The 14,765-nt window shown below is 45.5% G+C and overlaps 1 protein-coding gene across 1 annotated transcript in view; it reads left to right on the top strand.

The window, feature by feature from the left end:
• VPS13B (vacuolar protein sorting 13 homolog B) overlaps positions 1-14,669 on the top strand; it is an 803,413-nt gene extending 788,744 nt beyond the window's left edge. The window contains exons 59-62 of the mRNA XM_082674491.1: positions 5,485-5,661; positions 7,948-8,050; positions 8,555-8,804; positions 12,488-14,669. Coding sequence (XP_082530617.1) covers positions 5,485-5,661; positions 7,948-8,050; positions 8,555-8,804; positions 12,488-12,736 — 779 coding nt within the window. The 3' untranslated portion in view covers positions 12,737-14,669. The remainder of the gene's footprint in view (positions 1-5,484; positions 5,662-7,947; positions 8,051-8,554; positions 8,805-12,487) is intronic.
• Positions 14,670-14,765: the final 96 nt, after the last annotated feature.

Below are 14,765 nucleotides of genomic sequence, written 5' to 3'. Positions count from 1 at the left end.
TTTGTCCTCTCTCCAGGCTGCAGTTTTGTACATAACACCCACCCCCACCACCACCACCACCACCACCACTCACAGCGCGGCCAGCTGAGGCCCCGAGAGGAAGTCGTAAGATGTTACAACTTCAGGTTAAGTTACTAGAAAGTGTTTAAGTCCTAACCTGCAGTGGTGTGGGACACGGTCCTGTGATAATGTGTGGGAGCGGGGACCCGGGGTGGAGCAGCTCTGGGGAAGGGCGGGGGGGTGGGGGGGTGGCCACGGTCCTCAGGAGCCAGCGGACCCCAGGCTCGGGTGTCCAGGTCCTTTCTCTGTGACCTCAGAGCTTCTCTTTTGTAAATTGGGGCTGAAAATTACTCTGCCGTTATTGGAAGTAATGCTGGTCGGTTGTGTGCCAGGCATAGGGTCCATGTTTGGTAAACAGCACCTTCATTATATTATGGTAGTAAAGGAACTATAAGAGTTGCCTGGTTTCAGACAGTGTCCCAGCAAAGAGAGACATCTGAGCAGTGGCAGGAGCATTTCTGCTTTAGTTTTAGTCCAGTGGGTTCAGTTGCTGTAACCACAGGAAGTGTCAATGAGGTTATCTTGGAGGCCTCAAGCCATCATTTGGGAACTGTGGGACCTCTTTCTGCTAAGAATCGTGGCTTTACGTGCCCTCTGCTCTGGGCAGGAGAGTCTCCTTCTCGCTGTCCAAGCTCTTCTTGGATGGAGGCACTCAGCAGAGGAGACCTGAGCCGGCTGGCATGTGGCTGTTCCCATCCTGACTAACCTGTTCTCTCCCCACCCAGAGAAGCCCACATCCACTACCCATTTTCCACTGTATAAAACTGTGCCTGATGGTAGAAATCAGTTACGTGGGGAGCCATGTTTCTGCCTTTGGGTTGTCACCCTTTCAAGCATGGCTCTGTTGTTAACCAGGGTAGAAAATCATAAACCTCTGACCTTTGCTATAGCCATCATGTTTTGTACACACTCATCCATGCGAGGGAACCACTTAGCCTGTCTGTGGAAACTACAGTAGGCTCGTGGAGTCTGTGGGCCCCTAAGAGCTCCACTCACAGCAGCACATGTAGAGCAGTGTGTCCGTTTCTGTGCTTCTCAGACTAAGGTTGGGCCAACCAGCTTCCTTTCCTGGAAGTGTTCAAGAACTCTCTGTATCCCACATAATCACTGGGTCGTCTCAAAACGTCTAGTCCTTGATATGTGGCAGGAAGAAAGGGGAGAATAGGACCAACCAAGTCCCCTCACCTGGGAAAGTATAGATTTGTCGCCGTTTAATCCATCCCCAGAAATGGTGTATAAAAGTGCCAAATGCCAGTAAATGCCCGAAGTTAGAGCTATTATCATACAATAGTTTAAAAGCCATGCTTGGTGAAATCAAAATGCTACTTCCTCAGTTTCTTCCTTTATGAGACATAAACATAAATGACCTGGTCAGTAAAAAATACATTTAAATAACACTTCTGGGTTGTCAAAGTACTTTCACATGGGTCATCTTATTTGATCTTCAGACCTAGGAATGAATGAGGTTAAGTGACTTGCCCAGGTCAAACCTCCAGGCAGGACAAGAACCTGGGTCTTCCCACATGTCACCCACCCTGGAGGGCTCCAAGCCTGGAAACAATCAAGATGTGGGGAGACTGAACAATTGAAAGTTCCAGGGTAGGAAAAATACATTTCCCCCAAATGTTTATGGGTTTGATGGGCCTTCCTGACTCGGCTCGGCCCTCATGAGGACACGGTGGAGTGTTATGAGGCACTTGAAAAATCAAAGGACGTCTTCAGCTGTCCTGCCCAGCCCCATCGCCCCAGAGCAGCGAGGAAGTGTTGGGCTGCAGAGAGATGCCGCCGAGGCTCCTGCAGGAAATCCACAACCGTTTTCAGAAAGAGTGGCTTTTGGAAAAACTCTGTTTAGCCTGCAGAGTTGGCATCAGGCTTGCCCGCATTTACCAGATCCGTTCCCCAGATGCCCCCACTTTCTACTACCCCTGGAGCCTGCTGAGAGAGGATGTGAGCTCCATGCCACAGCTAGATGGCACGTCCCCTCCCAGATGGGACTTCTCCCTGGGGAATACCTAAGGCAGGATGTCAGAACTCGCTTCTCTGGCCCGACTTATGAAGCGCTGCTGGATTTCCCAGCAGCCACAACTGTCTTGACAGCCGCTCTCGGGACGCCATTCAGAATCCCGACCACGTAGGCCTCCGCCAGGTGAGTCGGGACGGTTTCCCAAGTGAATGAGTGATGAGCTGGGCACCGAGAAGGTGCTTACACACAGCCCGTCTGATGCTGCCCTCAGCCATCAGCACCTTGCTTGGCAGTTAGAAGGGAATTTGGGAGCAACAGATGTGCTTCCTTCTCAGTTTGGTCATCTGTCGTGGTCAAAACAAGCAAGCCTCAAGCCAGGGTTCCTAATACATTCTGTGGGGTTCGTTTGTCCCTGGAACGTGAGCTGTGGAGCGGTGTCCCAGCCCAGGCCTGTGCCTCTGCTATTGCGATTAAAAAAAAAAAATGTTCAGAATAAAATTACAACATGTGATTAGGCAGCACCAAAATAGCCACACAGGCAGAACGTTCATAGATAGCGACCCGGTGAGTTTTGCCCAAGGCTAGGGAGCAAGTCACAGAAGAGGTGAGGGAGGGTCTCTTAGTCCCCTTGCTTCAGAGAGCAAGCCCTTCTCTTCCAGCAAAGGGTAGGAAAGGAAGTACGTCTGGGACTTCCCTGGTGGTCCAGTGGTTAGGACTCCATGCTTCCCCTGCAGGGGGCACGGGTTCAATCCCTGGTCAGAGAACTAAGATCCCGCATGCCACGCAGCGTGACCAACAAAAAAGAGGAAAGGAAGCACATCCGGCTTCTGCCCCGCCCAGCACACGAGGGGGGGTCCAGGGAAGCACCCCTTCCCTCCCTGCCTCACTTCATCACATCACAGCCGGCTCCATGTGGCTGCCCTCCCCGTGGGCCTGGTGCCAGCGGACAAGTTTGGGAATCAGTCGCTGCTAACTAAAGCCTCAGAGCAGAGTTGGAGTGTATGGCAGTAAATAATTTACCAGTTGTGGGATTTAGCGGAATTACACTGCCTGAGAGACCCTCTGAAGCCCTGGGAGAGCGGCCTCTCAGGCTCAGCTGCAGACACGGGCCGGGCTGCCGGTCTCTCACGCACCTGGAGCCCAGGGAGGTGTCAGTGTGTGTGACAGGCCAGCCTCCCGCCCGGGGCCTGATACTGGCCCAGGGCATGTGCTCCCGCAGCTCCTTCTCTACCTCTTAGCATCTAACGCCTTGTCACAGCGTTCGGGCTTTCCACTTTGGGGGCTGCCTGAAGAATTTATCAACGTTTATCTATCAGAGCCTTCACCGTGGCTGGTGGCTAGAGAAAGTGGAAGATCAAAGGGGAGTTTCACTGTGATACGGGTTTGCACTTAGGCAGACCCAAGTCAGAGCCTTGTGTGGATTATCACGGCTCTATGCCCCTTGTGCTGGTCAGGCCTGACACATTAAAGGAAAATGGGAGATTTTCACCTGCCCCCCAACTCTATTTTAATACTGTTAACGGCAATCTGCCCTTCAGAGAAGACATTTCTACCAGAAATACAGGCAATAACTTTATTGGTGAATTTGTAATTATTTACCCCACCTTTTCTACTCGTAAGCATGGAGATCTTTCACAGAAATCAGAAAGTGAAATCGCAAAGTCTGTGTCCTTTGATTTGATGCTATTCACTTTGAACTGTCTGCTATGAAATGATTTGAAGAGAAGACCCCAGGGTTCTTGCCTCTCCCAGTGCAGCCGGTTCCATTAATACTTCCCAGCTGCCCTGACTTCTGACCTCATAGACAGAGAGCAGAACATCAGATTCCTCAGACTGAAAACACGAGGCGAGCTCCCAGCCCAAGCACCAAAACTGGGTGTCTTGAGGGGGTGCTGAGACTGCCATCCCTTGGCCCCTGATAGCCAAGGTGGCCCAGGCCAGCTGTGAGCAGCTTCTTCCGCTTCCCTCATCATTTCTTTAAGAGGTTTGGGAAGCGGTGGTCTAGGCTGGGAAACAGACCTGCCGCCTCAGGTCATTCTTAATCTGTCAGTACGTGAACTTAAATGGCTCTGTCAAAATTTAGAGGAGTGGAATCCATGAAGAACATTGCCTTTACAACTGACCCAAAGGAACTGGCCTTTCATTTTACTGGATTTCGTTCAATGGAATATTACTTGAAATTAGCAGGTCATTAACTGAGAACTGGAAATCTCCCTTTACCCAGGAGACTTTGAATTAGTGGCATTTGGAATAATGGGGTTTGACATGTATTAAAATTTCTACCAGGGGACTGTGCATTTTCATTAATCCTAGCAGGTCTGAGCTGAAAACAGAGAATTCTGTCAAGAATTGTAATGAAATTTCTTCCTCTTACTGGGTTAGAGAACCCTTCACTCTGACATGGCAAAAAATCTGGACTGTTGGGGCCTTTAGTCGAACTCATCCCTGGTCCCTCAAGGTAAGAGGAGCAAGGAGGGGACCCACAGAGGCTGAGGGATTCGCCCTCCAGCTCTGAGCATGGCCTGGCTGCCCTGTGGGAAAGCCGTTAGAGCAAAGAGCCATGAGCGCAGGGTTTGTAGCTGTTCTCAAGTGAACAGTAAGTGGCCAAACCTCAGCTGAAGTGAGAGAAAAGGAAATTTTTCCAAGACTGGCAAAGGAAAGAGCTTGTTTTATAAACAGGATCAGTGAATAGCTTGGTGGTTAAGAGCGAGGCTGTGACTCTGACTCCCTGGACTCCAATCCTGGCTCAAGCACAGGGCAGCTGTGTGACCTTGGGAAAAACTCCTTAACCTCCCTGTGCCTCGGTGGCCTTGTCTAGGAACTGAGGATAAAAGCCATGCCTGATTCCCTAGTATTGTGACAATTAATGATCTCCTACAAGTAAGCTCTTAGCACATAGTAAGTACTCAAAACGGATTTGCTATAGTAGCAATAATAACTATATCAATTACTCTTATTATTATATAATTATTAACATATTAACATTACATTACTATTAAATAATTGCCCTTATTCTTACTAAAAGAGAGAACAAGGAAAGGGGCTGGCCCTTTTCAGTTTTTTCATTCTCTTGATTCAGTGAAACTGTATTAGGCTCACTCTCCTCCTAAGGAATTGTTAGCTCCTGTCCCTAAACTGTGTTGCCTGATTCCTGGAGAAAGATGTGTGGGTGTCACTTGGGAATAGTCTGGCATGTTTATTAAATTCAAAACTGAACTTCACAGGTCCTGACTATGTTGGGCCAAACCCAGTCTGAACATTGTGTTTTGATGAAGATAATAAATGTCTAACACATCCTCAATGTACTTAGATAAATGGTAAACAAATGCATAGTAAAGAGCTTTATAATGAGGGTGGGGTTTCATTTTCAATCCAAACAAAACTGTGTTCCAGATTGAAGGTTTTCACTTCCTCAGGATTTTATGCATCAGTCCTTACCCGGGGCTTTTGTTGTTTTTCAGGTGCAATTGCTGGTATAGTTGATCAGCCAATGCAGAACTTCCAGAAAACATCGGAGGCTCATGGTTCAGCAGGACACAAGGCCAAGGGCGTTATCTCCGGCGTGGGGAAAGGAATCATGGGGGTGTTCACGAAGCCTATCGGAGGGGCTGCTGAGCTCGTGTCACAGACTGGCTATGGTGAGTCCTGGAGAACCGGCCAACTCAGACATCACCGATAAATTTGCGTTATTATACCAAGGTTTCCCTAAGATAATCTAGCCCCTCACATGACAGAGGAGTGAAAAATAAGATAGATAAATCTATAAATAAACAGTCCTTTTTCTTACTTCTTTATGCTTATTTACACAAAGAGTTGAATTGGACTATGACTAATAAATTACGATTATAAAGCCAGGAAGTCAATTAATAATTTCAGTCTATATAGGTCACAGAATCTTTTTACAGTCATTTAATAAAATCGACTTTAATGAAAAGTAACCAGTTAGAGGTTGAGGGCAATAAATACAATATACTGAAGCAGAAAGTAGACTTACTTTTTCTGGTGAGCAATTTGAAAGAAAAAAATAAGTTATAAAGCAGGAAGATATCTTTAAAAGACAATGCGTCTGTATTTGGAGAATGAGAGAGAGAGGAGCATGCGTGCATCGGTGGGTGCGTGCACATTTGCCCATGCAGCCTGGTGTCAGGCATGGCTTTCTCACCAGCAACTGTGCTGCTCTTGCAGCCAGGCCCAGTCTCCTGGCCAGTGTCAACAAAGGTGCATGATCTGCCACTGAAAACCCTTCCCTGAGCAGACAGGTGCGGAGAACTTGGACTCATGGAACTACTGCTTTAGGCTGGTGCCAGGCCTCTCCACGCACACACGTGCGCGCAGGAGCAGTGGATGCGTGGGAGAGGAAGTGCCTCCTCCTGTGCTAATTTTCTGCATTCTTGGCAGAGCACATTAAAGTGACTTTACAGAACTAGGCAACTGGAATTGTTACCTTTTTCTTTTTTTTGGCCGGACCTCGCGTCTTGCAGAATCTTAGTTCCCCGACCAGGGACTGAACACAGGGCCCTTGGCAGTGAAAGTGCAGAGTCCTAACCACTGGACCGCCAGGGACCCTGGAATTGTTAACCTTTTTACCTAAAATCGGTATCATCATTTTGGTCATGAAGTGGCTGGCTGGCTGGAACCACAAACTACGGGCAGGAGCTTTGCATCTGTATCTGCATCTGGCCATAAAGTCTGCAGGGTGCATTTGACTGCGGCCTCCTGCGCCTCACTAGGTCTGACAAGAGACAGCCCAGATTAGGGCATAAAACCCGTGTCTGAAAGGAAGAGAGTGGGAGACGAGTGCCCACACTCAGGCAACCATCCGGAGAGGCTCCTTTAAGAGACCACACAGACAGGAACATGTGTTCCTCTCGCTCTTCCCCTCACCTCCTCCCCCTCAAGTTCGGTCTCTCACTCCTTCTGTGAATGACATTTTCACTCACAGGGAAACTGACAAAAAGAACTACTGCAAATTATAACTGGACAAAGTTAAATGCTCCCTTATCAAATACTTAACACGTTAATAAAAACAGTATTCCTTTTTGCTACAGACTGCAGTGAGGTAAAGTCAACTTATACTTCATAAATTTCTCTGGTCTTGAAAATGCCATTGTCCCTCACTGTGTTTCCCAAGGCTGAGGAACTCTCCCTTATGGAAGAGCACCTCAGAACAGAGCTTCACGTGGGCCTTGCTGGTTTCCATCATTCCTGTAAAACTTTTATTACTGCACTGAAGGTTTTACAAACCACTAACTCTTAGTCTAATGACTGTGCCTCGTTTATAAACATTTACAAGCCCTCAGAAAGCACACATGCTGTACCATCTCTGGTTCTGAAGAGTCTCTTTGGAGGACTGCATGGCTGCTGCTGGGTACCCTCGTTCGGTGCTGGCACCAGGGAGAGCATGTAATAAACCAGAGGCCCCAAGAGCACTCATAAATGTATATGGATTCATGTTTAACAGCTGGATTAAGTCACTTAAATACTGTATCTAGGCAAACCATGTGCCTTTGTGTGCATCTCTGTGTGTTGTTTTCTATTTCACCAGCCACAGCCCAGATACAGAAGTATTGTAATATTCAGCAAGGAAGTCAACTAACAATCTTGACTTTGTGTCACATAAATTGTAAATGATGTGTAAGCTATTGCTCCAGACTGATTACTCCCAGGAGCATTATGCATCCTCTAATTGCCAGTCTATGCTTGGACTGTAGCTCATTCATATTTCAGTTTGCAGCTAATATAAGATCACCAGGGTTAAGAGCACTGCAATGTTTAATGATTATCTATATACTTGATTCCAAAGATGTGACATCATTTTGGATCTGTAGCATTTTATGGGTGGCTTTAAGCAGATGACATCACTGTAGCATGAAACTGTTTTCCAGAAAACAGCTAGTAAAACTCCCTTACTTCTCTTACCACAGGTATTTTACACGGAGCTGGACTTTCTCAGCTTCCCAAACAGCGCTATCAGCCAAGTGATCTGCATGCTGACCAAGCTCCAAACAGCCACGTCAAATACGTCTGGTAAAATTATCTAGACACTTGTTCAACTATACACGTGCACTGTATGTTATTAACAGGGCCTGGCTTGCTCTCAAGCTAACGGGACACACTTCCAGGGGAGCCCAAGAGGAGCAGCTGTTTTCGGGGAAAGGCTGCCATCCACAGATCTGGGCTGGCAGCAGGACGCCCCTGCCCCACACACACATCCCACTCAGGGAAGGATGCGCACTGGCAGAGGTGCCCGGGCCTGCAAGAGGGCCTGAGATTCTCTATGGAGCCAGTATTCTAATTAGGGGTGACATTTCTAATGGGAAGAAAAGGAATTGCCAAAGCCAAGGGATATCTTTGTCTCCAGGAGGAGCTGGGTTCTGTTGACCAGAATCAGAATTAAAGTGACAATTACATTTTAAACTGAAATAAATAATCAGATTGGTGAGGGCCTTTGCCTTGGTACAAACAGTGAGCCCTGATAAGTGACCATCTTTTCTAAGCTGGCTTTGGCCTCATTTTTCTCCTTTGAAACAGGAAAATGCTTCAGTCTCTGGGCAGACCAGAAGTCCACATGGCCCTGGATGTGGTTCTGGTGAGGGGCTCGGGCCAGGAGCACGAAGGGTGCTTGCTGCTGACGTCAGAAGTGCTCTTCGTGGTAAGCGTCAGTGAGGACACCCAGCAGCAGGCCTTCCCTGTCACGGAGATCGACTGTGCGCAGGACAGCAAGCAAAGCAACCTGCTCATCGTGCAGCTTAAGCAGCCAAGAGTGGCCTGTGACGTAGAGGTACATTTCGGAAAACAGGGTGACCAGGGTTAGCTGCCGGCAAAGCTGAGACACAGGGTGACCGCAGGTACCAGGCATTTATGAGCCAGCAGCGTCTGGAGTGGATGCTGGAGACCAGGAGGGCTGCCAGGGGAAGGGGTGTGGGCAGCAAGGAGGCTGATGGACTCGGAGCTGGGGCTAAGCCACCATAGGAATTGAAGGTTGGCTGTCATGGAGCTGGGGTGCTGGAGCTCCAAAACAAGCAGGTCTGAAGAAGGGCCAGGACCAAGGCAGCAATTCTATGCAAATACTCCATGAAGGAGGCCTCTTGGTCTGAGCACAGAGCAGGCCCAAGTCTGCATGTGGCCTGGGAGTGACTGCAGCAGATCACTTTAGCAGGGACAGGAGAGGACCACCATAAAAGTGAGGGGTGTCATGAGGGAAACAAGGCACAAGCAGTAGGCCTGACCTTTGCAAGCTCACAAACCAGGAGGCCTGACTCACTCCCCTCCCTCATTCCCAACTCCTCAGAGTTCAGGGTCAAAATTTTGTCAACTCCCTCCCATCCCCTGCTCTATATTGTGTGGCTCTGTGTTCCCTTTCCAATAGGACGCTTTCCCATCCCCTAAGTACCACAAGGTGCCTCCTGGGGATGCTGCTCAGGCTCTTGGGGCAGCTCCCTGGCCACACAGCTCCTGAGATGTGCTGGCTGCTGGCTCCACATAAGTTGATGTAGAATGGATGTTCAGGTGGGGCATTCTGGGTGTCAGGGGTCAGAGGTGAGCAGCAGTGCAGCCCGGGGTGAGCAGGTGCACCCACTGCAAAACTGCTCTGCCTCTGCCCTCCCTGCTGACTGCCTGATCCATGGGGCCCTGAGAGTTGACCTCAGACACAGACATCTTTTTGTTCCCCACACAGCTTGACGGGGATGGATCAGAGGCAAGGTGTAGCCTGCCTAACTTAGGGTCTGAGTAGCCCCAGGAAAAGGACAGTAAACCTGCCTCCAGCAGGTCCTGCCTGATTCCTTCTTTCATTATTTTCCTCCTGGTATGGGAGCCTTTGTCTCCCTCACACCACTGTTTGCGTAAAATTATTTGAGAAGATGGAAGGTAGCCAACCACAACAACTCTGAGATTTCTCTAGTTTCTTGGATCGTAATCAGTCAGGCTTTAAGCTGGGGCTTGGCACTAAGACTACATTGCTGGTTCGAGTTGATGACTTTCTGGGAATAAACAGAGGTCAGATGTCCAGCCTGACTTTATTAGATCTGCCAAAATCTTCTGATCCAGATGACAATAAAGCAGCAGTGATCTGGCTACAGGCCTTGGCAGGGGATAGTATCATTATCTTCAAGTCCTTAGTTCTTAACGAGAAGCTCCCAAAGCCCTGAGGAATATCTGTGACCATTGTTATTCCTTAGTTGCTTGGGAAATATTTCAGATCTTAAACTATTGAGACTAGAGAATCATCTTTAGCTGTTAAACTGTCTTCAACTGTGATCCTTCTCTTTGGCTTTTCTGCTTGAGGAGGGGGTACTGTGGGGAATTACAGCTGGAGGGGAACAGACCTCAGTTTCTCCAGGGGTTACCGAGATGACAGGTGGAGTCACCCCTCCCCACCCCCAGAAGTTGCCATGGCTAATTGAGACCATGGGATCAGTGAGTTAGAGGCAGAAGCACTAACACTCCGGACGCCATGCTCACCACTCGTTTTCCATTGGTGTTCGGTGATAACAGGGTCGAGGTGAAGGGGTGGCTGAAACAGGCAGGAAGAGATGACAGAGCAGGAATACTGCAGGTTAGCTACTGAGCTTACACAGCAGCACCTGGCACTGGGCAGACCTGGGCAAACTGGTAGATACCAAGCATGCTTTCAGCCTCCAAATTGCACTTTCTCACTGTCTGTTTCCTTTACCTCTAAACCCCAACTCCTTATTAACAAAAAGTAACTGCCCAATTAATCCTGTGTCCAAACCCTAACCTCCTCCCTCACCCCAATGGAGAGCCAAGCTGCAGAACAAAATGGTCTTTTTTTTTTTGAGAGAGAGATAGTAGACCCTTCCTTAATAGTGCTATATATAATCCGGTGTATTTTCAAAATGGGAGTAGGGGAGTCACTCAGCAGTGCTGCCTGACAGTGCATTTTCCTCAGTGGCCATACCTAACCTAATCCACAGATATTAAGCTGGGCTGGGAAGCCTACCCATTATCTTCCAGTGAAAACTAAAGAATAGTATTTTAAAATCTTTACATGAAATGGCTTTTCTGGGATTTTTGCTCTAGATGCTAGGAAACACAGCTCCTTTGAATTTTGGAAGGAATTAATTTGTAGATGACATCATTCGGTATATTCAAATATGGCAGGATTTTTTTAAAAACCAGCATTTGCTTTTCTTAGTTAAATGCAGCCATTTTTAGGGTAATAATTGCTTAATATGCCTGGCACATTATTGAAATCCCTTATGAGAGGCTCACAATGAGTCAGAAGGTCAATTTATTCCTTGGCCATGTTCCTTTCACAACACGGGTTTTCCTGTGCTGCTGTTCAGGAGGAGCAATTAAGACTCTTGTGTATTCAGAGCTTTCCAGCTGAATCCTGACCCCATCAAATGATATCATCAGAGCTCTGGCTTTTGCCTGGTGGTGCACAGCTTTCATCTGTCAGTGAATCTTTGGGGGCCTTTCTTTCCCAAGCTTAAAAATATGAGACTGAACTCTAATGGATGCCCTACTTATTCCTTATTTCTCTGGCAGGCAGACCTCTCTCTTTACCATCCCACTGGCTTTCTGCAGCTTTTAAGACACCCTTGGCTGCATCGTCTCTGTGCCCTACACAGAAATATATAAATTCTTTACTACGATTTCAAAACCTAAAAAGCCCTCATTAAAATGTTTATAATTCTCCCAGAGTGGTCTTCCCAACATTTGGTAGGTAAAGACCACTGAAAGGTCAGTGGCTACCTGATCCCCACAGGTCAGTGGCTTATACTGGAGACTTCCCACTCCACTCGATTTACACAGTAGATAGCTACAGCATTTCAGGATGGGAGGAATTTATAGCTCCACTTGCCTTTGATGGGTACTTTCTCAGAGAATCTCTCTTAAGAACTTAGGTAGTATATCTCAGTTCTCCTATTTGAGTTCCACTGAAGATGAGCCAGACTTTTATGAACCATAAATGTACTTTGCATCCTCCCTCTTTTCCATAAAAATTTCCCCTTCCTCTGCCCAGTTTATTTTCTCTGGCTTTAAATCCTAGTATTTATAAAAGCAGAAAATGTTACAGTTCAAAAGGTATTTGTTTTTCTAATGCTCTGTCCAAAGCCACTGGGTTTGAAAGAGGTAAAGAGGTTCTGTCTGGAGAGGTTTGCGGAGACAAGCAAACAGAGCTTTTATCTCAGAGTTTAACGTTGATTAGATTCAAGCAGAGGAAAGACTTTTCTCCTTTGTTCCTGGACTAGGCTAGTAAAGAGCCAGTGACAGATGTTTTGAGAGTTAGTTAATGAGTAAAATATTCTGAAATTGTCAACTTCAAACAAACATGGGAGTTTTACACAACACCAAATGCTTATTCGGTGGCTTTATTAGATAACCTAAAAGGCACAACATCCAATGTCTCAAGGCAAGAGAAGGAATGATTTTGTTATGGAAGTCTCCTTATGAGTGTTTGTTTGGCAACTAAAAAAATCTTTTTTTGGAACCCAGGTGGATGGAGTTCGAGAGAGACTATCAGAGCAACAGTATAACAGACTTGTGGACTATATCACAAAGACATCTTGTCACCTGGCCCCCAGCTGCTCTTCCATGCAGACACTATGCCCTGTGGTGACTGTGGAACCTCTCCCTTCCACTGTGAAAACATACCATTATATGGTTGAGCCACACTTTGGCCAAGTCTTCATCAGTAAATTTACCATGGTGAAAAATAAAGCCCTGAGGAAAGGGTTCCCTTGAGTCCCCTCTGAGGTGTTGATTCCTGCTTGTGCAATTTATTTCTGAAAAAGAAACCTAATGAGCTCTAACAACATCTAATGTGGACAAAACCCACTGTTCTATAGTTGTTATAGTAATTTCCTAGCCTCTTCCAAAACTAATTCAGGTTCTTCCTTTTTCCCAAAACTAAGATACTTCAAAATTGAGTCATTGACTGATTAAAAAACCTATTCTTTTCCCATTTGGGGACAATGAACAGAATCCTATTATTAATCTTATCTTATCACGTGCAGAAAATCCTTTTTGCTGTTTGCTAAAATTTCGACTATAATTAGGCTCTGTTAACTCTAACACAAAACATGGTCAGGCCTCGGAAACAACAGATTAAAACTTCATCCCCAGTTGCATCTGTTTTTAGGCTGAGACAACTGCCTAATACCCTCATCTGCAGAGGTTCAGATTCTTTGTATGAAATTAAATGCTTAGGAGCTTACTGTTTAACTTGTTAATAAATTTGTTACTTAAATGTGATGCTGTTTCTTTAAGTGAATACATTCCTAAACCTTTATGGAAATTTACAAAACATTCTGATGACTGTCCAGGTACATTTTTGGAAAAAATGTTTTTCTAGTTTGTTTTACTAGGCAAGCTTAGAGAATCTTTTGTCTACTGATAAAAACAGACCCCAGGTGCTCAGGTGAGTTTCTTAAGCAAAACACTACTGGGGAACTCCCACTACTGGATATTCTTGTGGAAGGACTCACCCTGATGCACTGACTGACAGACTCAAGAACCCAAACATTAACCTGAATAATAGTTTATTTTGCTGACTTGGCTTGATCAAGCATAAAGATATCCCCAGTAACTGACACTCTTTTGTATTTAAAGATGGATTTGGCTTAAGATCCTGGGTCACCAGGTACCACCTTTAATATTCAGTAAAAATTTGATACTCCAATTAAAACACATTTTTACTCATTACATCCAAACTTGGGCCTACAACCTGATACCTACAATTGGGAGATGCTAAGAAAATTCAGTTTCAAATGCCCACTTTTAACTTTCTTTAAACTTAATAAGCCTCACATGTTATTGGGCATAAGGAGTCACTGCATACTTGTTTGCTGTTAATGGAAATTCAGGCTGAATATGGAAAACATGGTTCCATCATTTGCTGTAATCATACTCATTTAGGAAAGTTTTGTCAACCTCGAGTAACTATTTTTAAGATTGTAAATATGTATTAAGTCGTATGGTAATTTTGCATACTACTTTAAGAATTGTTATATGATATTGTTTAAAATAAAAGGAATCCTTGAATTACTGATAACACATAAATGTGTGTTCTTAAAATGCAGCTTTTCACTGATACTTGGGTTTATTACAGTTTACATCATTGGAACTCAGGAATTTTGCATGAGTTAAAAAGAAAATTTTTGTTAACATAATAAAAGAACTGGTGATTAAATTAGCTGTGGCTAAAATACACTGAATTCTTAAAGCTCTCTGTAGTATCACTTTGATCACAACAAAACCACAATTATTAAAGGGGAGAAAGATCCTAAGACCTCCCTGAGAAAATGTTATTACCACATTTTAAATTAGCAGACATTACTCAATTGCAATTCCAATTAAATAACACAACTTTTTCTAGACTAGATGTATATTCCATATTGTACAGTTAGGTCTTCAATAAAGTAATACTGAGTAAAAAACCTTAAATTTTAATTACCTACTATTACATCTGTCCAGTGGTTGGATCCAGTAGGGCAATTCAGTGACAATGAAGTCCAAAGACGTTTTATTGGAAAGGCAAGTCTCTGTTCCTTTTAAGAGCCCACAGTATAGTAGTCATGTAGGCTCATGCAGACCCCTTAAACCCATGGCCCAGGCAGTTACCTCAGTGAAATGGACAAAATGTGAGGAATCAAAAATGTCCTAAAACAATGAAAATTTTAAAAAATATTGAAATCAGGTTATCGTCGTAAGATTCATAAAGTTAAAAATCCCTGACCAATTCTAATGCAAGTACCCTGAACTGTAAGTATCA

Source organism: Grampus griseus (genome assembly GCF_964374135.1).
Source record: "Grampus griseus genome assembly, chromosome: 17".
Classification (NCBI taxonomy): domain Eukaryota; kingdom Metazoa; phylum Chordata; class Mammalia; order Artiodactyla; family Delphinidae; genus Grampus; species Grampus griseus.
Note: the sequence above shows the minus strand (reverse complement) of the source record. Positions and strands in the feature narration are given on the sequence as shown.